Here is a 24,247-nt window from a genome sequence, read left to right as displayed (position 1 = left end):
GACAGGAGCTCTGGGCTGTTCCTGCATCCCCCAAACCATCCCATCCCCACACTGACTGTGGGACAGGAGCTCTGGGCTGTTCCTCCATCCCCCAAACCATCCCATCCTGTCACTGGCTGTGGGACAGGAGCCTCTGGGCTGTTCCTGCATCCCCCAAACCATCCCATCCCCACACTGACTGTGGGACAGGAGCTCTGGGCTGTTCCTCCATCCCCCAAACCATCCCATCCTGTCACTGGCTGTGGGACAGGAGCCTCTGGGCTGTTCCTGCATCCCCCAAACCATCCCATCCCCACACTGACTGTGGGACAGGAGCTCTGGGATGTTCCTCCATCCCCCAAACCATCCCATCCTGTCACTGGCTGTGGGACAGGAGCCTCTGGGCTGTTCCTGCATCCCCCAAACCATCCCATCCCCACACTGACTGTGGGACAGGAGCTCTGGGATGTTCCTCCATCCCCCAAACCATCCCATCCTGTCACTGGCTGTGGGACAGGAGCCTCTGGGCTGTTCCTCCATCCCCCAAACCATCCCATCCTGTCACTGGCTGTGGGACAGGAGCTCTGGGATGTTCCTCCATCCCCCAAACCATCCCATCCTGTCACTAGCTGTGGGACAGGAGCTCTGGGCTGTTCCTGCATCCCCCAAACCATCCCATCCCCACACTGACTGTGGGACAGGAGCTCTGGGATGTTCCTCCATCCCCCAAACCATCCCATCCCCACACTGACTGTGGGACAGGAGCTCTGGGCTGTTCCTCCATCCCCCAAACCATCCCATCCTGTCACTGGCTGTGGGACAGGAGCTCTGGGCTGTTCCTCCATCCCCCAAACCATCCCATCCCCACACTGACTGTGGGACAGGAGCCTCTGGGCTGTTCCTGCATCCCCCAAACCATCCCATCCCCACACTGACTGTGGGACAGGAGCTCTGGGCTGTTCCTCCATCCCCCAAACCATCCCATCCTGTCACTGGCTGTGGGACAGGAGCCTCTGGGCTGTTCCTGCATCCCCCAAACCATCCCATCCTGTCACTGGCTGTGGGACAGGAGCCTCTGGGCTGTTCCTGCATCCCCCAAACCATCCCATCCCCACACTGACTGTGGGACAGGAGCTCTGGGATGTTCCTCCATCCCCCAAACCATCCCATCCTGTCACTGGCTGTGGGACAGGAGCCTCTGGGCTGTTCCTCCATCTCCCAAACCATCCCATCCTGTCACTGGCTGTGGGACAGGAGCTGGAGAGGCTCAGGAGGATCCAGGGCTGGGCACCTGAGGCTCCTCTCCTGCAGAACCTCCCCTTTGTCTTGAGGTGACGTGGGACAAACCCCCCCATGGAGAGGGAGCATTTCTCCTGCTTTAAGGGTTATGAAAGGACACAGGAGCCACAGAACATGAACATTTCCACAGAATCACAGCCTGGGTTGGGCTGGAAGGGGCTGTCCAGGTCACATTCCATGACCCTGTGTTTGTGGAGCTGGTGCTGGCTCGCCCCTCTGATGGTTGTTACCAAGATCCAGGAAATGCCTTTTCTAAAGCCTCGTGAATTTAGGTTTAAAATGGGAACTCAGCACTGAGACACAAACTTTTACATGGAAATATGATGAGATTTTTTAATATATTTTTGAAATTCTTTCAGTTTTGACAGTCTGTGACTTTCCCCACATGCTGAATTTTACAGAATAAACTTTTTTAGCACTTTCTGCATTGGCTGCAGAACATCAAAATCTTAATTAAACTGTAATGTAAAAAAAGAGAGAGAAACTGTTTGGCAAATTGAAATCAGTTGCTGGCTCAGTGCAGGGATGAAAATAAAAGCAAATTTTAGGATTAATCCACTGGAGAGAACCTGCCAGCAAGGCTCATTAATAGAAGTCTGGTGGGAAAAACCAGAAGCCCTGTGGCCTGGCAAAGAGAAAACAGCAGAGAAATAGAGGGGATTATTTATTTAACTAAACAGTCCTGCTGCTTTAGAGAATTCAGGAAAGTGCTTTGTCAGAAGTGAGCAGAACCAGCTGTATTCTGAGATTGGATGAGTTCCACTGCAAGGAAATAGAAAATCTGCTGCTGGAACCAGTCCTGGGGTGCCAGAAGGGCAGCCTGGATGGCTTGGGATGCTTTTTGTCCAGTTCTGTTAATTTTCTCTCATATTTTCCAAGATTTTTGTGTTCTGAAAACCTCAGTGGGACAACAAGGACATCACCATTGGCTTTCTTTTGGGTTATGCAGCTTCCAATAGTGGAAGTTCACATGTGTCCCAGATCTTCCTGTCCATTGACCAGTCCTGGTGAGGGGTTCCAGGCCAGGCTGGAGCAGCCTGGGACAGTGGAGGGTGTCCCTGTCCATGGCAGGGGGGGGCTGGATGAGTTTTAAGGTCCCTCCCAACCCAAACCCTGCTGGGATTCCATGAAACTCTTTGGGATTTTTAAACCCTTGGAGTCAGTTTGGGTGGGGCTGAGCTGAGGCCCAGGGTGGGCACAGCAGGGGCAGGGTGGGCTCAGGTCACTGCAGGGTCCTGGGGCTGCCCTGAGCCATGGGCAGTGTCCAGAGGTGACCTCTGCATGTGGGCAGGCTCAGGCTGGAGAGCAGGGAAAGGTTCTTCCCCCAGAGGCTGCTGGGCACTGCCCAGGCTCCCCAGGGAATGGGCACGGCCCCGAGGCTGCCAGAGCTCCAGGAGCGTTTGGACAGCGCTGCCAGGGATGCCCAGGCTGGGATTGCTGGGGGGTCTGGGCAGGGCTGGGCTGGATCAGAGATCCCTGTGGGTCCTGCCCAGCAGGATGCCCCGTGCCAGGGTGGCTGCAGCCCCCAGGTGACCCCTGTCCCTTGCAGTGTGCCAGGTGATCGGGATGTACGACTACAGCGCCCAGAACGACGACGAGCTGGCCTTCAACAAGGGCCAGATCATCAACGTGCTCAACAGGGAGGACCCCGACTGGTGGAAGGGGGAGGTCAACGGCCACGTGGGGCTCTTCCCGTCCAACTACGTGAAGCTGACCACGGACACGGACCCGAGCCAGCAGTGTGAGTGTCCCGCGGGCGCGGCGGCTCTCAGGTGGAACATGCAGCATTGCCGGGCCCCGCGCTGCCCCTCGGGGCCCTGGGCCCAGTCTCTTTGAAGACCTTCTGTCCCCCCGTTCTGTTTGGTTGGTTTCGTTCCCATCCCCGTAGCACGTCCCCCCCCTCCCCCGATCATTTTTGCTCCATGCCTTGCCATGCCTGCCTCATTTCCCTAGCTTGAATTTGCTCATTGTTTTGTTTTGCTTATGTGTTGTTTTCCTCCTTTTTCTAGGAATCATATGTTGTCCATCCCCCACTCAGGCTTGAAAGTCCTCAAAGAGACCCACTATCCCATAGCAGTGCCCAGAGGGATGATGGGAGATGCAGCCTTGATCATGTGGCTTCCAGCATGATCATCTACTGCCTTCTGAGTCAAGAACACACTGCACAGCAGTTTTACCTCATTTGACATTTAGTTGCATGGAATCGCAATGGTTGAGTTAATTACCGACAAAATTAAACTGATTCAAACAAAACAAAACAAAACCACGCACACAAAAAATAAAAATCAGAGGATAGTGGGTCCTTTTGTGGCTTTCAGAGTTACCAAACTAATTTTTCCACCTTCGCACAGGTGCTTTCAGTAGTTTTAAAAATTATTTTTTAAAAGATATATTTTAGCCTTTCAAAGGAAAAGTATAAATTAAATTTCTTCATTGCAATTTTGTTTGTGCAAAAAGACCCACTATCAAGGAATGCTGCATGTGCTATTAAAATTGTTCCAAATGTCCATGAATTGGAGACTTTATGTATCTTTCTTTTTTATTGTTCACTTGTCCAGTGTTGTCAATATGTCTCTTTTTTTTTATTATTTTAATTTTCTTTTTTTTTTTTTTTTTAAATTACAAAAGAGCAGAAGGAGTTAAAAATCAGTTTAAGGAAGTTTAAATGTGCCCAGTTCCAGGTATTTTGTTGTAGTTACTGTACTGTTTGTATCAGGTGTTGTTGTTGAGTGTGTAACCCATTGTGGAGAGGAGAAATGCCCTCCTCCCGTGCCAGAGACAAACCTGGAGTGATGTTTTACCCAGCTCTGTTCATTTGATTTTGCACATTACTTGTAGCTGCAAACAGTTAGCAAACAGCCTGGTTTGTGTCCTGTCCCCTGGTTTGTCACATTCCCGGGTCAGAAGTGGGTGGAATGTTCCCTGCTGGGGGGTGGCAGAATTCCCCCCGTGGTTCCCACCTCGGGGACGGGCACTTGGATTTCTCAGTTGTGCTTTCTGTGGAACAACACGTTCGGAACGAGTCATTTTCCTGACAAGAAAGAATGTATAGAACTATCTCCCTGCAATTAATTTCCAATGTTTACATTTTTTTAAACTAGACTGTGGAATTTATACAAATTAATATGAAATGGAGCTTTCGGTGGAGTTGTAGCTGTGCTGTAGCCAAGCCATGTCTGTCTTTGCAGCCTTAGTTCCCGGCTCTTGCTGAAATGCTGGTGCTGGCAGTGCCCTCCTCCCAATGCCTCAAGCACAACAGAGCCCTCCTACTAACGATTTACCACTGAGTTACGTCCTGGTTTATGTGTCTCACTCTCCCATAGCTCCTGCTGGCAGCCTGTAGCATTCCCAGCCCAGCTCCCCGCTCCCAACCCGTCCTGCGGTGCAAAGGACAAGTGAAGCTCCTTATTCAATTGCACTTCAGTATTTCATCACTATGAATGTAAATTATATAAATATATAAAAAACCTGCAGCTTTAACAACTGTAATACAGCCTTTCCAATTAGTTCCATGTATAGAGAATTAAATCCTTCGTACAAAAGAGGCCGACACGTGTTTGTTGTCTCGTTGCTGGGTCACACCGAGCTCGCCACGGGCCCTGAGAGCACCGAGGGATTTGCCACCAGCACAGCCTGGAGCCCTTTTCCCCTCACAGTGACACCTGCCTGGGTTCTTGGAACATTATTTCAATGTGATTATTTAGATTCATCATGGTTATCTGCAGCCTTTTGCCCCTCTGGCTCGGTGGGGGGATTGCTGGGGTGTCCTTGGACTCCTGGTGGGTCCCTTCCAGCTCAGGATGTTCTGTGATTCTCTGAGTCCCTATCTACATGGTACAAATCAGTTGATTTTGGTTTTTATAATAGATAAATTAAATGTTCTTTCTTAGGCTTGCCATGGGTTTACCTGGATTTGGGATGTGTTTTATGCCAGAAGCTGGAGTCTGAAAATATGCACAAATGCTCAGATTTTCCTTCTTTTTAGGACAGTATTGAAATAGTAATACATCTTTCATTTCTACTATAAAAAAATAATTCTTCTCCATCATGGCCATTTGCTGACGTTTGCAGAAATGGAACAGCACATCCCAGTTGTGATTTTCAGTGCTCGGCTTTCAGAGGGGGTGGAGCCAGATTTCACTCCACTCTGTCAATATTTCATGCATTAACTGCTATTTGAACGAGAGGATCTCTCTCTTTTCCCATCCTGAGCTGCTGGGTTGAAAACGGATTTGACTAAAAGCATTGGCCCTTAGGGACGTTGTGGGTCCTGTGACTTCAGGCCAGAACTGCATATTGAATCTGTAGTGAAATATTTACAATTCTTCAGCTGTAGGGGATTCAGGTACTGCTTTTTCCTTTCTCTTTACATCAAGTGAGAAGAAAAATAAAGCTCCTACAGTGACCTGCAGGGTGCAGGTTCTCTAACCTGGGTTTTCCAAGAGCTGAGACTGGAGCCTTTCAAAATCACTGAGTCCTAAAAGCTCCTGGGGGCAGCTTTGCAGTAACCTGGGAGGAACAGTCTGGAGTTGTCCCTCTGTAACTCACAGGGAACCCCAGGATCCCTGAGGCTGGAAAAGCCCTCCCAGCCCAGCCAGGCCCAGCTGTGCCCCATGCCCACCTTGTCCCCAGCCCAGAGCACTGAGTGCCACCTCCAGCCCTTCCTGGGACACCTCCAGGGATGGGCACTCCAAACCTCCCTGGGCAGCCCCTGCCAAGGCCTGAGCTCCCTTTCCATGGGGAAATTGCTCCTGGTGTCCAACTTGAACACACATGAGGCACTGGTTGTGCCAGGAGCAAAAGAACCTCATTTACAGAGTCCCAGACAAAGACACTCCATTGTGGCTTAAGTGACAGACGTTGTTGGAATCCCTGTAATGTTTATTTTCTCCATGACTGGAGTCCCTAAGGGTGCTCTGATAGCTGGGCAGGGAATGTTTCATCCTCCTCCTCCTCAGGGATTCTCCTTGAGCTGCAGGGAACAAGGCATTGCAGTGACCGCTCTACTGCATTTCTCTTTGATACAAACAAATATAAATACATATGTATGAGGCAGGAAGGATGGCAGTGATTGCCTGGAGAAGCTGTGGCTGCCCCTGGATCCCTGGCAGTGCCCAAGGCCAGGCTGGACATTGGGGCTTGGAGCAGCCTGGGACAGTGGAAGGTGTCCCTGCAATGGCGGGGGTGGCACTGGATGATCCTAAAAATCCCTTCCCACCCAATCATCCTGGATTCTGTGAACTGGTTCTTCATATTCACTGCCCTGTGCCAAGTGCCTTCTCCCATTGCACAGGAGTTGTCACATGAGGGATGGAGAGGAGACTGGAATTCCAGACGCTCCCAGCAGTGCTGGATTTTATTCTTCACTGTTTTTCCTGTTTATGGGAATTCCCTCTGTATTCAACTGCTGACAAAGAATTCCCATGGATGTTCTTTCAGGGAATTTGTTCCTTTCAATACTTGAAATCCATCCAAGACAACTCCAAGTCTGAAACAGGGCTTTATCAAGAACATTTTGGTTTATATTCAGGATCAGTTTTATTTAAACCTCAATTCTTTTGGAGCTTTAGTGGCTTCACTTTGTGTCCCCATGAGCTCACTGAGCACATTTTATTCCCATAACCAAAATAACTGAAATTCTGGTTTTGTCCTCTGTCTCTAAAGCACTTTTTAGTTCTTTGTGCTTATTGACTCCAGCTATTTAACTTGTTAAACAGCAACTTTTGTGCAGTAAATTCAGATGACAAATGGCTTCTTTTTACCTTTATTTTAGACAACTTCAGTAAATTCAGGGACAGTATACCTCAAATATTATTGCATCAGTTGAATTGATACAGACAACAGGATAACAAACTGCTCCTTAGCCAAACATGGTGCTGAGATGACCTTTGGGTTCGAGATCCTGAGGGAAGGGTTTCAGGAGGTTGTGCTGGTGAAAATTGTTTTCACCAAGACTTCACTGCCCACCTGGGGACTTTAATGGGCAAAGCACTTAATTTGAGCTGGAAGGGACCCACAGGGATCAGCCAGTTCCACCCCTGGCCCTGCCCAGACCCCCAACAATCCCAGCCTGGGCATCCCTGGCAGCGCTGTCCAAACGCTCCTGGAGCTCTGGCAGCCTCGGGGCCGTGCCCATTCCCTGGGGAGCCTGGGCAGTGCCCAGCAGCCTCTGGGGGAAGAACCTTTCCCTAAAATCCAACCTAACCCTGCCCTGGCCCAGCTCCAGCCGCTCCCTGGGTGCTCTCTCTGTCCCCGGGAGCAGAGATCGGAGCTGCCCAGCTCTGCCAGATGGAAGTGAAGAAATAATAAAGTGTTTGATAAAAGGTTGGAACATTTAAAATACTGCATATGGTTCCCACATTCCTGGTTCCAAGTGAAGTGCCTGCACAGCCCCTTTATTTGTGGAATACCCTGTAAAATGGGGCTGTGCAGTTCCTTCCACTTGGACCCGCAGCTGCTGCTCGTGACTCTGCTCCTTCTGTGCCCTGAGTGCCCAGGGGCTCAGAACAGTCCTGGGTCACAACTCAGAGGTGAGATTTAGTTTCCTGATGTGTTTTAAACCATTCTAGGGCTTGGTTAACTCTGTGATTTACATTTTTAGATGCATTCTTGCCTTCACATGTAGGATTTTATTCTCCTCAAGCAGCCTCTGGAAAGGGATTGGTAAAATCACTGATTCATGGAATGTTTGGGGTTGGAACCACCACCAGTGAACCACATCCTCAAGTGCCACATCTACACCTTTTTTGAACACTTCTAGAGAGGGCGATTCCACCACTAAATAATGCTTTGAATTTTGCAAGTGGGACTGCCCAGGCTCGTTTCCAGGTCCTTCCGTGCACCTCAGGGGGAAGTGCTCTGCTCTAACAGGAAATGGGTACACTGGTCTGGTTGAGAAATTCTAAACGTGCTGAAATCATTGAAAATAGCTGAGAAATGGGATTTGGCATCTGATGCTTGAGATGGAGAGCTCTGTTTGATCCCAGACAATGTCCTCAGCAAAAGCCTGGGGTGGTCTCTCAGTGGAGGGTCCATCCCACAAGGTTTAAGGGGAATTGGTTGCAGCTGAAACAGGTGATAAGCAGGTTGAATGTTGAAATGCTGTGATTTAAATAACTCAGCCCTGCTGAGGCCCTTCTAGGGCTGTGTCCAGTTCTGGGTCCTCACTGCAATAGAAACCTGGAGGGGCTGGAGCATGTCCAGGGCAGGGAAGGGAGCTGGGAAGGGGCTGGAGCCCCAGGAGCGGCTGAGGGAGCTGGGAAAGGGGCTCAGGCTGGAGCAAAGGAGGCTCAGGGGGGACCTTGTGGCTCTGCACAAGTCCCTGACAGGAGGGGGCAGCCGGGGGGGGTCGGGCTCTGCTGCCAGGGAACAGGGACAGGAGGAGAGGGAACGGCCTCAGGCTGGGCCAGGGCAGGCTCAGGGTGGACAGCAGCAGGAATTTCCCCATGGAAAGGGAGCTCAGGCCTTAGCAGGGGCTGCCCAGGGAGGTTTGGAGTGCCCATCCCTGGAGGTGTCCCAGGAAGGGCTGGAGGTGGCACTCAGTGCTCTGGGCTGGGGACAAGGTGGGCATGGGGCACAGCTGGGCCTGGCTGGGCTGGGAGGGCTTTTCCAGCCTCAGGGATCCTGGGATTCCATGTGTGATTTACCTGAGTGAAGGGCTCCTCTCCTGGTGTGCTGTTCCCTTCTCCTTAAGAATTTGGAGGAAAACTGTGACATTTTTGCCTGCTCCTGGTTCCCTCTATCAGGACAGATTCCTGTCTCCTGTGACCTTTTCACTACAGACTGGGCCAGCACGAGGCTTACAGGGAAATCTGGCAGTGGCACTGGTTAGAAAACCTCCCCAATGAAAAGGAATCAGCAGCTGTGCCCATGAATGTGGATCAGTGATTTTCAAAACAGAACCTCCCTTCCCAAAAACCAGCATCTTGTTTTGGGCTTAATGTTTATCTTGGGAGATGCAGATCTTCAGGGCTGACTTTGTAAGGAAGAGGAACAATATCTTTACTCTGAAGTGATTTTTTGCATTTTTGGAGCCCTTTAATCTGCAGGGACTGTGGTGATGGGAGGTCAAAGCACAGATTTGTAGTTACAGCACTTGTCTGTTGGTTCTCCAAGTCCAGCCAGAGGAGCAGAATTCATGGATTCACACTCCTGAGAACAAACCAAGTTAATTATTGTCATTTCCCCATCCTTTCCTGGCTTTACTGGATTGAAGCAAAGAATTGCCCAGAGCAGCTGTGGCTGCTTGTGGATCCCTGGCAGTGCCCAAGGCCAGGCTGGACATTGGGGCTTGGAGCAGCCTGGGACAGTGGAAGGTGTCCCTGCCATGGCAGGGGTGGCACTGGGTGGGCTTTAGGATCCCTCCCAACCCAAACATTCCATGATTCTGTGATCAGTGGAATTCAGTTCACCAAAACTCTTTGGCATCCATGAAAAACGAGCCAGACATTTCCACCTGGAAAGAAACCCAGTTTTAATTCGTGTTTTTAATACAAAGACAAGAAAATCTCTGTACCTGTGCACCTCACAAAGAAAACCCCATACCAGAAAAGTCTCTCCTGCATGTTCTACTCAGATTTGGGCTTCTTTCCCAAATATTTCATACCCAAAAGCAGAGTGTTTGTCATGGTTCAGAGCAGCCCATTCACACCCCAGCTGGCTGCCAAGGGAGCCACTAAAATGGTTCATTATTCAAAATGTCAGTGCTTCCTCCAAGGGGTTGGGGGTTGGAAATCACTTTCAGACCAAGGCTGTCACATCTTTGAACAGGAGCTTCCCCAGGGAGAAGTAATTAAACACTTGGTTCACTTCTAATGAAGCATTGGGAGAACTGGGCCTGTTTCTCAGACCTCTGGTTTACTTGGTACCAAAGAAACAGCTCTGAAATCAGGCATTTATTCAACAGAAAGGAAACTTCTGGCTTTTGAGAGGGCCCAAAAATTCATTGTTTTGGCATAAAGTTGATATTTCTCCAGATCTGCTTCTTACTCCAAGCAAAGTTTCAGCTGCACTTTGTGAAGGGCTGTGACATCCCGTGTCTCAAGGGAGCCTTATCAATGTGCATCTGCTTCCAACCTGATCCCAGCTTCCAACCTGATCCCTTCCCAGCTTCAGACTCAGAGAGGAAACTGCCTTGACTGTCTGTATCTCCCTTTCTGGCTTTGTTCCATTTGGTTTTGTTTGGGTTTTGGTTGGTTTGGTTTGGTTTGGTTTTTTTTTTTTGTTGTTGTTATTTTAAAGTCAAATCCATCATTCCCCTTTCAGGAGCCCAGATCAGTTAAAGCAGCAATTGCTGGTATTCCATGGAAATAACGGTGATACACCTGGACCTTTCCAGTGGCATTGTCTGAGCTCCATTCAGGAAGCTAGAAATGCAGGAAATACTCCCTAAGTACTGACTTTATATGCAAAGAACTGAAAGAGTTACCTGGGGCCTGATGTTTCCATGAGGACAGTTTGTCTCCATGGGAAATATACTGGATTTGCTGAGGGGTGAGGGAAAGAATTCAACTGGGGAGTTTTGGTTGTGTGAAAATAGTTGAAATAGATAATTTTCAGAGCCAAACGTTTTCCACCTGTTTGAAATGAACTTTGCTTTTTGAAATGCATTGTATTTCGTGCAGAGAAGTAGCAAAAACTGGAAGAAAACATTCTGTGTTCCTGTCTCAGAAGAACTTGATTAGGCTCAGCTGAAAAAATAATGGCCTGCAGAAGAAAGGACGGAATTAATGTTCTGTCTAATTCAGAGTAGAAAACAAAAAGTGAGATTGTGGAATTGATAGAAAAATCCTCCCATCTACAGGGGAGGATCAAGGGAGGTTTGCAACAATGAAAGGACAAAACTGATGGAAGATGAGCTCTTACTGACAACCTTTTCCTGGTCTTTTAAACATAAAGGAGAATAAAATCCACCCCTTTGGCTTGGCCCAGAAATCAGTGAAATCTGGGGATCTCCAGTGACCTTTGTGTATCCTGGCTTGAGCCCTTCAAATATTTAGGAGCAGTTTTTAACTGAAATGTCAAGAAGTAAAGAGGCCCTGCAGGCCCTTCTTGAGCAGGATCTCTTTGACCAGAAGGGTAAAGGTGAACCTTGGATTTAGGCCATCCATCATCTGAGGGAATCATTCCAAAGTGCCCCTCGGAGCGTCAGGGTCACTGCAGCTCTTCCCTAACTCCCTTTGGGATGCCTCTGTGTTTTCCTCACACCACATGAAGTCTTTTCCCCTGTTTTTCATTGCCAGCCATCCATGTGGGATTGGAATGACACAACCCAAGGGGTCGGGGACCTCCAGAGTGAGGTTGGGAATGGGCAGGCAGGGTGAGGGGGACTTTTAAGCTTGGCCACCAGGGAAGAGTTCACACTCAGGGACGGCCTTTGTTCTAATAAATAAAATAAAGGTGTTAAATGGAATGTTTGGAGTCACTGTGAGGTGAAGCTTTGCTGGGACTGTGCCATGTGAACGATAATTAAGTGACCGAACAGGCAGCAGTTCCTGTTCACTCAGTGCTGCTGTAGCTGCCACAGGCCTGAATCCCTCTGCAAACAGCTGTGAGTAAAGCCCAGGGTGCTGTTGTGTTTTGCAGGGTGTGCAGACCTGCACCTCCTGGACATGCTGACACCCACGGAGAGGAAGAGGCAGGGCTACATCCACGAGCTCATCGTCACCGAGGAGAACTACGTCAATGACCTGCAGCTGGTGACAGAGGTGAGGCAGCTCTGCAGGCTTGGGCCACTCTTGTCCCTCAACCAATTCAGTCCTTGCACTGTGCAGTTATTGCATTTCCCTGCTGGCTCTGCCTCCCTTGGGGGCCCTCTGTCCAATCCTCATTTGTGTGTGTTTATACAGATACAGCTGTGGGTGAGTGTAGGTGGGTGCAAACCGTGTCAGTCCCTTGTGTTACCATCAGCAAAATGCTGATGTTTGAGGTATCATTTTAGCAAACCCTTTTTGCTCCTCACTCTCAGTGTTTATTTCTCATGTACAAGTTCTGAAACTTAATCAAATGTTCTTAAATGAAGCACATTTTCCATGCTCGCAGTGGGGCTCAGTTATCACTTCCTGTGATTGGCTTTAGAGGTAGAAAAAAAAGGAATTAGTACAGACAACTATGGACAATTCGTTTGACAGAGAAGCAAAGCCCTTTTCTGAAGAAGAGTTCAAGACATGCAAACCTGAGACACTCAGAGAAATCAGAACTTCCATAAAAGAGTCCAAAGGAAAACTTATTTTCGGCTGCATTATCAAAGGAATTCTGGAGTCTTTTGCAGGAGACTTCTGGCTAAAATTCCCAGGTTTCAAACAGATTATCCAGATCAGAATTAACACCACCACCCCTACAAATTCAGAGTATTCCCTGTTAAAGCCCCTCCTAGCTGAGGGTCTCCTTATCCCACCCATTCCAGGGAACACGATGGCTGGCTGGGACAGGGAGTGTGCTGGAAGTGTGTCTGTCCTTACCCTGTATGCTCTAAATGGCCTCATTTCTGCCTCCCCAGATCTTCCAGAAACCGCTGATGGAATCTGAGCTGGTCACAGAAAAAGAAGTTGCCATGATTTTTGTTAACTGGAAGGAGCTGATTATGTGCAATATAAAACTACTGAAGTAAGTTGGTTTTCCCCCCCATACTTAACAAAAACAGAATCCTGGGCCTCTCCCCCTGCTTCTCCTTTTAGCTGCATGAAAATATTTGCCACTTAGACAAATCCTAACCAGAAAGGCCCCGTGTTTCTCCTTGTGGGAAAAAGCAAACCTTGGACAGCGTTTGCTGTGAGTTGTTGAGAAGAACCCAGCAGTTCTCTGCCATTTGCACTTTGTTCCTGTGCTCCAGAAGGCAAATCCTCCTCTCCCCTGAAGAGCAGGACTTGCCAAGGCTTCCCACAGGGCAGGACTTGCCCTGCCTCTGTCCCAGTGCAGCCCCAGCTGCAGTCCTGCTGTCTGTGAGTGCAAACCAAGGCACAAGAACCTCCCTCATGCCAAGCTGGCTGGGGCATTCCCTTAATGAGTGTGGGCTGGGACCTGGCTGTGCTGAACAGAGCCTGGTTCCCAAAGGATTCATGCCCAGAGCACCCTTCTCCAAAGGCTCCCAGCACCCAACTCATGCCAGGAAACCCAGTGCCAGGGAAACTGAGTGAGGGGAGGGTTAAAACCTCACCTTGATAAGCAAGAGCATTAATAAAGTTCTTCTCTTTCCCTACTGAGCTGCTAATTTTCACTGTACCTACAGGCATTTTACAGCTTTGTAGTATCTCCTTTTTTTTTTGTAAAATGTATTTGAAAATGGCTCACAAGTTGAAAAGTTGTGGTGGTGACAGGACAAATGACAAAGAACCTTTCCTTAGGAAACCAGGTGAAAACCTGGGACTAGTTTTGAGGTCGAAGTGATGGGGGTTTTCCCTCCCTCCTTCACACATCAGTAGCTCTCTTTCTAAACTAATAGAAAAGGAAATTACCTTTTTCTATCACCTCTGATCTGACATTGCATTAATTTCAAACAGCAGCTGGGTGACCATGAGAGGGAAAGGTGTTGGCTGAGGGTGCAGCCTTGGTTATTGTATCCTTGCAGTAAATCTTGTGGCTGATGTATTTGTCATTCTCTGGGTTTCAATAATGAATAAGAACCCACCCCTTTATTCCATAACTGAGGAGTGGCTCTTTGTCCAACCCCCGTGCCCTGCTCCTGCTCAGGGCCCTGCGCGTGCGGAAGAAGATGTCCGGGGAGAAGATGCCGGTGAAGATGATCGGGGACATCCTGACGGCCCAGCTGCCCCACATGCAGCCCTACATCAGGTTCTGCAGCTGCCAGCTCAACGGGGCCGCCCTCATCCAGCAGAAGACGGATGAAGTGCCCGAGTTCAAGGAGTTTGTCAAGGTAAGAGAAGCAGCAACCCCTGGGAGTTCTGTGCATCTTTTCACTAGGCCCATCTGCTGAACACGAGGCCCCACCTCGAGGGCTGTGTCCACTCCTCGGCCACTCACTTGAAAAAGGACCTGGAGGGGCTGGAGCGTGTCCAGGGCAGGGAAGGGAGCTGGGAAGGGGCTGGAGCCCCAGGAGCGGCTGAGGGAGCTGGGAAAGGGGCTCAGGCTGGAGCAAAGGAGGCTCAGGGGGGACCTCACTGCTCCCCACAAGTCCCTGCCAGGAGGGGCAGTGAGGGGGGGTCGGGCTCTGCTGCCGTGTGCCAAGGGAAAGGAGGAGAGGAAATGCCTCAAATGGCACCAGGAAAGGCTCAGGGTGATGATGAGAAAATATTTTTCCCTCACAGGGTGGTCAGGAACTGGAATGAGCTGCCCAGGGAGTGGTGGAGTCACTGTCTCTGCGAGTGTCCCAGAGGACTCTGGATGTGGCCCTTCGGGACAGGGTTTGGGGTGATGCTGGGGAGGCACTGGATGATCCTGAAGGGCTCTTCCAGCCCTGATGATTCTGGGATTCTTGTCCAGACAAGGCAGGTGAAGAAGTGTTGTAAAAACCACAAGGAATTCTCCTTCTGATGTTGTGATCTCAGAGCAGACTTAGCTGAGGATTGGTGCTCATTTATTGCCTTCCCTTTTCCTTTCTTGGAGGAGCTCCTTTTTCAGGATTTGAACCACCTGACTAACCAGATTTTACCTCTCTAATGTTTCAGAGGTTAGCAATGGATCCTCGCTGTAAAGGAATGCCACTATCAAGTTTTCTACTAAAGCCTATGCAACGGGTAACCAGATACCCACTAATAATTAAAAATGTACGTTCCTTTGCACACGTGATGGGTTTGGTGCTGCTTTGCTTATACCTTAATTACGAGGTTGTTTCCTTATTTGTGTCAGGCTTTGTCACTGTGAGATTTCTGATGTGCTGGGGAATGTGGGGTGTCCTTTAATACTCGATTCCAGTATAGAAAGTGGGATAATTCCTTGGGCTTTAGCAAAACAACTTGGTGTTTCTATTAAAAAAGGGTGTAAAACTTGCACCCAAAGAACCAGAAGGCAGCGGGTGCTGAATGAAAACTTAGAATTCAGAGAACAGAAGCAACAAGTCAACCTTGTGCTCATATTTGGCTTTCCCCACAGTGCCATTCCCTCCCCACAGGCTGGGAGGTGATGCTGAGCCTGGATTGCTGCAGGTTCCCCCCCTCCCTGTGCAGCTGATGATGCTGGAGAACTTCCAGCCCTTTCCTAACTTCCATTTGTTGCTTAACACTTCCCATCCCAAATGACGCCACGGAACTTGGCCCAAGGCTTTCACAGGGAATTACAAACTGGATGTTGGCATTTCAGGGATTCCTTCAGCAGTTGTGGCTGTGCTTCTGTATTTGGCTGCAATGTGTGTGCTTCTGTCCGAGGAGCCAGCAGTGTCCTGGTACAAAGGCTGTGCAGGCAGGCCTGCAATCCAGCTGTTCCCACAAAGTGTTTGTCTCCCATTTTTCATGTCTTTCAAGGAGGAAAATGAATGTGGGACATATTGGCTGGAAATAAAGCCCTAGAATGGAAGTGTGGGGCTGAGAGAGCGAATGCAGCTGAGCTGTGGTGACAGAAGCCTCGTGCTGGGTTTCTTTGTGTGCAGATAATAGAGAACACCCCCGAGAACCACCCTGACCACAGCCACCTGAAGCATGCCCTGGAGAAGGCGGAGGAGCTGTGCTCGCAGGTGAACGAGGGCGTGCGGGAGAAGGAGAACTCGGACAGGCTGGAGTGGATCCAGGCCCACGTGCAGTGCGAGGGCCTCTCCGAGGTAACGGGGACTCGCTCGGGACCAGCCACGGCTCGCTCATGGCACTGCAGCACAGGGCACACGGGCACCAGTCAACCCCACAGTCCCAGTCCCTGCTCCCACCTGTCCTCGGCTCCCTTCCCTCCTGCACGTCATCCTGGTTGCTGCTCGTGTTCCTGCCCCCTCGGGGTAAATCCTGCTTGGTTGCCTGGCTCCGGACCAGTCCCGGGTTCAATGCTGCAATTTGGAACCACAGCTTCCCAGTTTCCCAGTTCTTTATGGTACACTGGTTACGGGACTGCTGTATCCCACCCCAAAGCTGCACCTGACCACTTTGGAGTGCTTAAAAAACCAAATATTTAGAAATATTTTCTGTGATAAAGCTTTGTATACAATTGAAAACTCAAGAATACTGCTCAAGTCTCTGGAGACTTTACAGAGAGAATCCCTGCCTCCCATTCCATGTTATTTTTTATGGTTATGTGATAAGTTTCTAGAAATACTGTGTTTGTATGTCCTGCAAAAGGAGGGAGGATATTCTGATGGCCTTCCTGTTGGTGGAGGTAACAGAGGCAGACAGATCACAAGTTGATTTTCAGAGTTTTCAGTTCTAAAAGGTAAAAAAATAACAAGTACTGGTTGGTTCATAAAGTAGAAAAATTGCATTTCACCTCAGGAAGTCTGACTGTCCTGGGAGAAGGACGTGTGTGACAATGTCAGCACAGTCAGCTGTCTGCCAGCCACTGCCTGAAGGAAAGGGGCTGCTTCTATCTTCTGTAGGTGCTGCCTGGCCCCAGAACAGCAAATCCATACCCTGAAAGAGCCTGTGGTGCTTGCTGCCACCGCAACACCAGCAGCAGCCTCCAGCCCATGGCAGGGAACAGTCCAGCCTCTCCCTGTTGTCTGTCCGAGGGGTTTCCAGCCTGCCAAAGGAGCCACTCCAGATCCAGCTGCCCAGGGTGGTGAGAGCTGTGCCATTCCCTGGTGAAAATAAACCTGAAAATGGCACTTTAGGCAAGGGCAAGACTCTGCTCATGCCTAACAAGGCCCGGCTGAATCTGGGATTGTGCCAGTCCCAGTGGTCAGCAGCTCTAACTGGGGGTATTGTGGCCATCTGGAATCCTTTGGGGTATTTCAAGGGGTGAAATTCAAACACAATTCAGAATGCAGCCCTTAAGGAAGCTCAGCCTGTGGAGAGGCCGTTTGCAGAGCTGCTGCTAATCCAGGACAGGTCCCCGTGGCCCAGTCCCACTCCTGGAGGTGCATGTGCGTGGCAAGGGGGCACAGATGCTTTTGGCTTCCCCCTGCCTGCCCAGCCGTGCCCCTGTGACTGATGGGCTGCCTTCAAGGGGACTCTCACGGAGCCTTCTGTGACTTGCACCGCTTGTCATGCTCGAGGCATCGCTCGTCATCCCTGTGACACAGACTGGAACCAGGACTCAAAACTGTATTTGGTCTCTTGCAGGGCAGCCCCGATTGTTTCACTTTATACAGTGCGTTGTTGTTCTTCTTCTACTTTTCGCAGCAACTCGTTTTTAATTCAGTTACAAACTGCTTGGGACCACGCAAGTTCCTGCACAGTGGGAAGCTCTATAAAGCCAAGAGTAACAAGGAGCTGTATGGTTTTCTCTTCAACGACTTCCTCCTCCTCACTCAGATCATAAAACCTCTCGGCTCTTCCGGCACAGACAAGGTCTTCAGCCCAAGTCCAACCTGCAATACAAAATGTACAAAACTGTAAGTGCTGCTCCGACACGGGGATGGGGACAGGGCTCAGTAGCTCCATGCTGGGGGCGTGGGCAAGAGCCTTCCTAGAGAAGAGGTTTGAAAGCTTTGGGGTTCAGAGACTGATGGCAGGAAAGGTGGCTGTGTGATCCAGTGAGATAAGAAAAGATGCTTTTGAAGTTTTGTTTGAACGAAACTCTTCCATGAGGGCTTGAGGCAGCGGAGGGAGAGCGGCGTTCGCTGCTCTCGGGGAGAAGGAGACAATGCTGTGCTTGGCTCTCTCCAGGAGTGTTTCCAGGCTCTGCAGGCACCTCTATCTTTGTCAACTTTTAAAATTTTCTGAAGAAAGATGGGAGGCAGAAGAGGGGAGATACTTGGGGCATGCAATAAACCTGCTGTGAGCTGATGTGTGCTGAATGCTCCCATTCAGACTCTGCAGTACAATTCCAGCTTTGCTGATGTTTTACAGCCCATTTTCCTAAATGAGGTACTGGTAAAATTACCCACAGACCCTTCTGGAGATGAGCCCATCTTCCACATCTCCCACATTGACAGAGTCTACACACTCCGGGCCGAAAGCATTAATGAAAGGTAAGTGCCTTCGTGAGCCCTTGAAAAGTTTGGTGCAAAGGTAGGATGGGAATGGTTATGATGGAAACTTGCAGAGCACTCTCCAAGCTGGTCATTTTACAAGACTGGAAAATTCCTTTTTGAGAATATGGTGATCTGAAAAGGAGGGAGAAATAATGATGTTTCCTGAATTCCAGCTAGAAATGGCTGAGGGTGGATATTTAGGCTGCATTTCACATTTTATGGTAATGTGAGGAAGCCAAAAGATGCAATTCTATCTTCTGCTGTTACCAGCTGTTTGTCTGTGCAGTGAAAGCATTTGTGTAGCTGGATGTTGAAGGAGATCAAGGAACAGGTCAAAAGTGAAATTTGAAGCAGAACCTACCAAACTAAACCATGTTAGTTTTACCCAATTCAGTTCAGACTGGAAAAGTCAAAGGGAAGACACCCTTAAATCTTCAGCTGGAGGTTTTTGTCTCTGGCAAGGTTACAGAGAGAAAACTACACTGACTTACACTGTAAAGGCTTCTCTTTGCAAATGTAAGGTCTTGGAAGAGAACTTTTCCTAAAAACTGAAAGCTGAATGTGCATCAAACCCCTCCCCCTACTGCAGATACCGTGTTGTCCCAGCTGGGAACTGTAGGACCCTCCAATTTCTGATACACAAAATGTATAAAACATCTTGAGGTGTATCTGCCCCATCCTGGGAAGTGTCCAAGGCCAGGTCGGACACTGGGGCTTGGAGCAGCCTGGGACAGTGGGAGGTGTCCCTGCCATGGCAGGGGTGGCACTGGATGGGCTTTAGGATCCCTCCCAACCCAAACCATGAATGTCCTGTGGAGCAGCAGCTCTTCATTTGGGGTTCAGAAATGGATCCACAGCTTCCAGATTCTCCCTTGTTTCCTTGACTCAGGTCTCAGGCTCCCTTGTATGTCACAGCAGTTCTTCTAAGCCCTCGAGGTCACTTAGTAGCCCATCTGCCACCCTTTTCCCCTGTCAGCCTTCCCCCTCAGTCTCCTTCAGGCACGGGCTGGGATTGCTGGGGTCAGGAGCTGGACTCAGTGATCCATGTGGGTCCCTTCCAACTCAGGAGACTGTGTGATTCTTAAGCATGAAATGATTTCCCAGAAGGGCCTATTCACCACCTGTGGACTCCCCAAGTTATGCTTTTAATGTCCCAAGAGTCAGAAGAATTTGGTAGGAAGCCTCAGGGACCAAGGACAGTGGCCACCTCAGCAATCCCAGTGCCCTGTACCTCCTGGCTCCTAGGAGTCAGTTTATTGCAGGAAGCAAAGGGCTGGATGAAAGCAAATCTGTTCTTTAGACATTTTGTTTTCTCATCAAGCGTCTCCTGCTCATGGTTCTCTTGAGCTTTCTTTGTGTGGTGGGATTTGCTGCCTGGGATGGTTACATCCTGCAGGTGCTGTGAATTCCAGTAAGATCCCTTTCAGGCAGACAGCTGTGGGATGGGGCCAGAGCCTTGCCTGTGAAGGAGGGACAGCTTTAGTTTTGTCTGCTGTGCTCCAGCAGGGAAAAATGGAAACGGCATTTTGCAACTTTTTTTTCTCCTTTCCTTCCAAAGGACTGCCTGGGTTCAGAAGATCAAAGCTGCTTCAGAACTTTACATAGAGACTGAAAAGAAGAAGAGGGAAAAGGCCTACCTAGGTACAGCACAGGATGTGGGGGGTCTCATCTTTTGAGGGAAAGTCCATGGGCAGGAAGATCCATTGGTGACGTTTCTCTCTGCTCTTCTGTTCCACCACAGTTCGCTCTCAGAGAGCAACAGGCATCGGGAGGCTGATGGTGAATGTTGTTGAAGGCATTGAACTAAAACCTTGCAGGTCCCATGGTGAGTGCCTTGGCTTTCTTTGCTCCATCGAGAAGACATTCCCGTTTGCCAGCCTAACTCTGCAGGGGTTCTGTCCCAGACATGATTTTGTTAATGATGTGGGTTTAATTAAGGTAAAATAGGCGGAAGTGAATTTGTGCAGCTCAGCTGTGGTCCTGCAGTTGTCCTGCATGAGGCTTTTGTTTCAGACTGACTGAGTTTCCACCAAAGCAGCCATAAAGTCCTGAAGGGAAGAGTGGAGGGTGCTCAGCACCCAGCAGAGCAGAGTATTCACTGATGTTAGTGTAGCCCATTACAAAGGCAGTGAAGCAGAGCCTGGGATGGGGCCAGAGCCCTGGTCTGGCCAAGGTCTTTCCCAGCTCAGTTGGCTGTCGGAGTAGAAGGAAGCTCAGGAGCAGGATCACACAGCTAAAAAAGCCCCACTCGTTTCTGTTTGTTCCTGTCTTCCCAGGAAAGAGTAACCCCTACTGCGAGGTGACCATGGGCTCCCAGTGCCACATCACCAAGACCATCCAGGACACCCTCAATCCCAAGTGGAATTCCAACTGCCAGTTCTTCATCAAGGACCTGGAGCAGGACGTGCTGTGCATCACGGTGTTTGAGCGGGACCAGTTCTCCCCGGATGGTGCGTATGGGGCTGCCCCTGCCAAGGGCGCTTGCAAAGCTCTGTTCTGAGGAGGTGCAGTCCTGCTGAGGGAAATCAGGGGGAATGGGCTGGGCTGGGAGATGATCTTTAAAGACACCCCAGATTTGACTCCCTTTGCATATTTGGGAGTCAACTTACCCTTGCTCCACCCCAGTATCAGCACAAAAAGAGTCCAGCTCCCTCTGGGTTTTGAGAGTTCCTTTTCTTGTGCGATTGACAACAACTAAAGTGTGGTTTGTAATCCTGCTAAGACTCCAGAAAGCTCTGGATGCTGCTTGCACATGGATGGGTTCCTGCAGGAGGAAGAGAAATGCCTTCCTGTTATATAAAATGAGCCCAGGATTCCAAACCCAATAGAATCATGGAACGGTTTTGGGTGGGAAGGGACCTTAAGGATCATCCAGTTCCAACCCCTTCCATGGGCAGGGACACCTTCCACTATCCCAGGCTGCTCCAAGCCCCATCCAGAGTGGCCTTGAACACTTGCAGGGATGGGGAGTCCACAGCCTCTCTCATTCTTATTTCATGAGCTGGAATAAACATGTGGAGCATCACAGGGTGTATTCTGGAGTCGTGATCTCTCAGGCAGTGTTTGGATGGGACTGGTACTGGCCCGTTGACCTCATTGCTGGGCTGATGCCCTGCTTGGCTCTGTCATCTCCAGAGGCTTCACAGGTTGAACTGTTCAGCAACTTTTGGTCTTCTTCTAACATATCATAAAATCAAGAAGTCCCTGAACCAAGGCAGCTGTGAATTCTATAGTTGGATTTTCCACTTATGGCCCCATTTTTAATGCTGCTGCTGTTTAACATGGTCTGGCTAAATCCCCTTCTATGCAGCTTGGCAGCCTTTGGCCCTCTTCAAGTGCACGAGTAGAGTTGGACTGAAGGCTTGTTTTCTCTTCTGTTGTGTGTGGGTGGAAGTTCAGGTCCTTCTGCAGACTCTGCCTTCCCTTTCCTGAGCACACTGTGTTTTTGCATTCCAGACTTTTTGGGCAGGACAGAGATCCGTGTGGCAGACATCAAGAAGGATCAGGGTTCCAAGGGACCAGTTACAAAGTGTCTCCTTCTGCACGAAGTCCCCACAGGAGAGATCGTGGTGCGCCTGGACCTGCAGCTGTTTGATGAGCCTTAGGAGAGAGGGGTGGATGTCGGAATTCAGCCGGAGTTCACTGCAGGAGGTGTCTGCAGAAGCTGTCACCGAGTCCTTGCTGGTGTAGCATGAAACTACTGCTCGCCCTTCACACGTCAGAGGGTTATCAAAGCAAACAGGAACATCTTTGTGCCTTGATAATTCTCACTGAACACATGAATCCCAATTTAGTGAGGAGATCTCCCTCAATCTCTCTGTGTGGAACTTGGCGTTGGTTCCCTGGGCTGGTGAAACAACCCTGTAGTTCCTTGTGCTGCAGTTGGGATGGCTGGCAAACCACAGAGGTGGCTGTTGCCCTGCTCTTTAATTTCCATGGAGAAGGCAGTGTGGGTGTGTTTTGGAGGATTTCTGCAGGGTTTTCCCCCTTGAGGAGTTCTGTGCCTATTGCTCAGCAGAGTGGGGTGTAAATGTGACATGAATGGAAGGAGCGGTTTCGCAGCAAGATCTTTGAAGATCTTCATGATGGTACTGAAAAGACTTAGAAAATAAATAGTCTATATCTATAAACAGAGAAGATTCTATGAACATCCCACTTCATAACTCGTGTTGCCCCTGAAAATAAAAGATGTCCAGACCTTCTGCACAGAGATGAATTGCACTCCAGAAGAGTCCACCCCACTTCCCTTTGGAAGTCCCTGTTGTCCAGAGGACTGGAAGTGCTGGGACAGGAAGCCAAGGGTGAGGCACAGAGCCCTGCTGGATGTCATGTGTACCTCTCGGTACTCCTTTACTGCTGCTGCTCCCAGGGGTGATCGTCACCTGCAGTGAGGGAGAAGAAACAATCACGGCTCCAGCTCGGGAAGCGAATTTCCAGCCTGCAGAGCCTGGTTTGCAAAGCAGTCCGTGGTGCCCGGCTATGGAGCTGTGCCGGGGTTCGGGGCAGCCACGTCCTGCAGCTCCCGCAGGGCGGGTGCTGGGTGTGACCAGAGAGCTCGTGGTGGTGCAGCGTGGGGAACCCAAAGCCAGCAGGGGAATGCCAGGGCTCTCCATCCCTTCCACTCCATGGATACGCACGTCCAGGCCCACATCCCCGTCTGGCAAAGCTCCCGGCTTCAGGCGGGCACTGACGTCTGCTTTCCCTCAGGCACCGTGAGAGTGCTTTGCTGAGTCTGGACTCGGGGGAAGAAAGACCCCTGAGAGTCAAATTCCTCTTTGTTCTGCTGGGATTCCTTTTGTTCATGCCCTGCCACGCATCCACTGGTATTTTTGTAAGGACTTCATTCCGGATGGGAGGTGCCAGCCCGTGTCATTCGCATGTGAACGTTCTCGTGGAGCTGTTGTTAGGTTTTGGTGTTCCTTGCATGTCCTTTCAGTACTGGTTCCCACCTCTCCTGTGTCGGCGGTGTTCTCTAGCACTCCAAGTCTTATTGGTTTCCATTAGGAAATTAGGATATATCCATAACAGGTAGGTAGGTCAGTATGGTAATAAGTGTAAACTGTGCTGGGAAGTGTCTGTGTATTATAATTTCCTAAAAGACCACTGTAATGTTTCAAGCAATGGGAAGGGAAAAAAATGTGTGTTGGAGGGACAACAAAGTTTACATTTCATACTTTTCAGAATCGCTTTATTATTTATTTATTGAAGATAGTGTAGAATTTTGTATCAGAAATGACAGACATACTTATGTATTTTTTGAAACAAAACAGAGATACACACTTTAGTTAGAAACTTTCAACTGACCACGTTTTAGAGGGAGTGTGACTTCCTAGGCATGCATTTGTTTACCACTAACTGGCTGAAAACACGGTTAAGAGAACTTTAAGTTTCTATTTTTCAATGTTGTTAAGAAAATTGTTTCAATTAATATATGTAAATAGTACTAAACCCATGCCTTCCTAATTCCATATCAAAACATTTTATTAAATATAGTGTATATGAAATACACATTGTTGTGGTAGGCTAAAGAAAGTGATAAAATCTATTACTGGAGTACCATTAAATGTCATTGTCTAACCTTTTATTGCTGTCCTAATTTTACTCAGTAGCTGCCAACAGGGTGAACATTCACTTCAGTGTTTCACAAGTAGCATCACTTTTTTGATAGTATCATTTCCCCAGCATCAATGACAGTGACACCTGAGTTGGCCAACAGGACAAAAAAGTCTCGTGGCTGGAATGCAGGAACCTTGGGGAGGGTTTTGGAGGGAGCCCCAAGGAGCTGCACCTGCCTGAGGCTCATCTGGTGCTGCAACTGGGGGAGCCTTCACTCAGGGGCCCCTCTCAGATTGCAACTCTTGTCATGGACATCAGAGCATCCCAGAATGCCAGAATGGGTTGGGTTGGAAGGGACCTCAAAGCCCACCCAGTGCCACCCCTGCCATGGCAGGGACACCTTCCACT

General features: G+C 49.4%; 1 protein-coding gene across 1 annotated transcript in view; it reads left to right on the top strand.

The window, feature by feature from the left end:
* The window catches only part of LOC116440409 (intersectin-1-like), a 53,211-nt gene extending 29,344 nt beyond the window's left edge, over positions 1-23,867 (top strand). The window contains 13 exon segments of the mRNA XM_032101155.1: positions 2,828-3,019; positions 11,863-11,984; positions 12,776-12,882; positions 13,966-14,149; positions 14,901-14,999; positions 15,818-15,985; positions 17,490-17,661; positions 17,664-17,701; positions 18,159-18,280; positions 19,842-19,924; positions 20,025-20,108; positions 20,560-20,733; positions 21,740-23,867. Of these exon segments, the coding sequence (XP_031957046.1) occupies positions 2,828-3,019; positions 11,863-11,984; positions 12,776-12,882; positions 13,966-14,149; positions 14,901-14,999; positions 15,818-15,985; positions 17,490-17,661; positions 17,664-17,701; positions 18,159-18,280; positions 19,842-19,924; positions 20,025-20,108; positions 20,560-20,733; positions 21,740-21,888 (1,694 nt within the window). The 3' untranslated portion in view covers positions 21,889-23,867.
* The last annotated feature ends 380 nt before the right edge of the window (positions 23,868-24,247 follow it).

Source organism: Corvus moneduloides, chromosome 2, assembly GCF_009650955.1.
Source record: "Corvus moneduloides isolate bCorMon1 chromosome 2, bCorMon1.pri, whole genome shotgun sequence".
NCBI lineage: Eukaryota > Metazoa > Chordata > Aves > Passeriformes > Corvidae > Corvus > Corvus moneduloides.
Note: the sequence above shows the minus strand (reverse complement) of the source record. Positions and strands in the feature narration are given on the sequence as shown.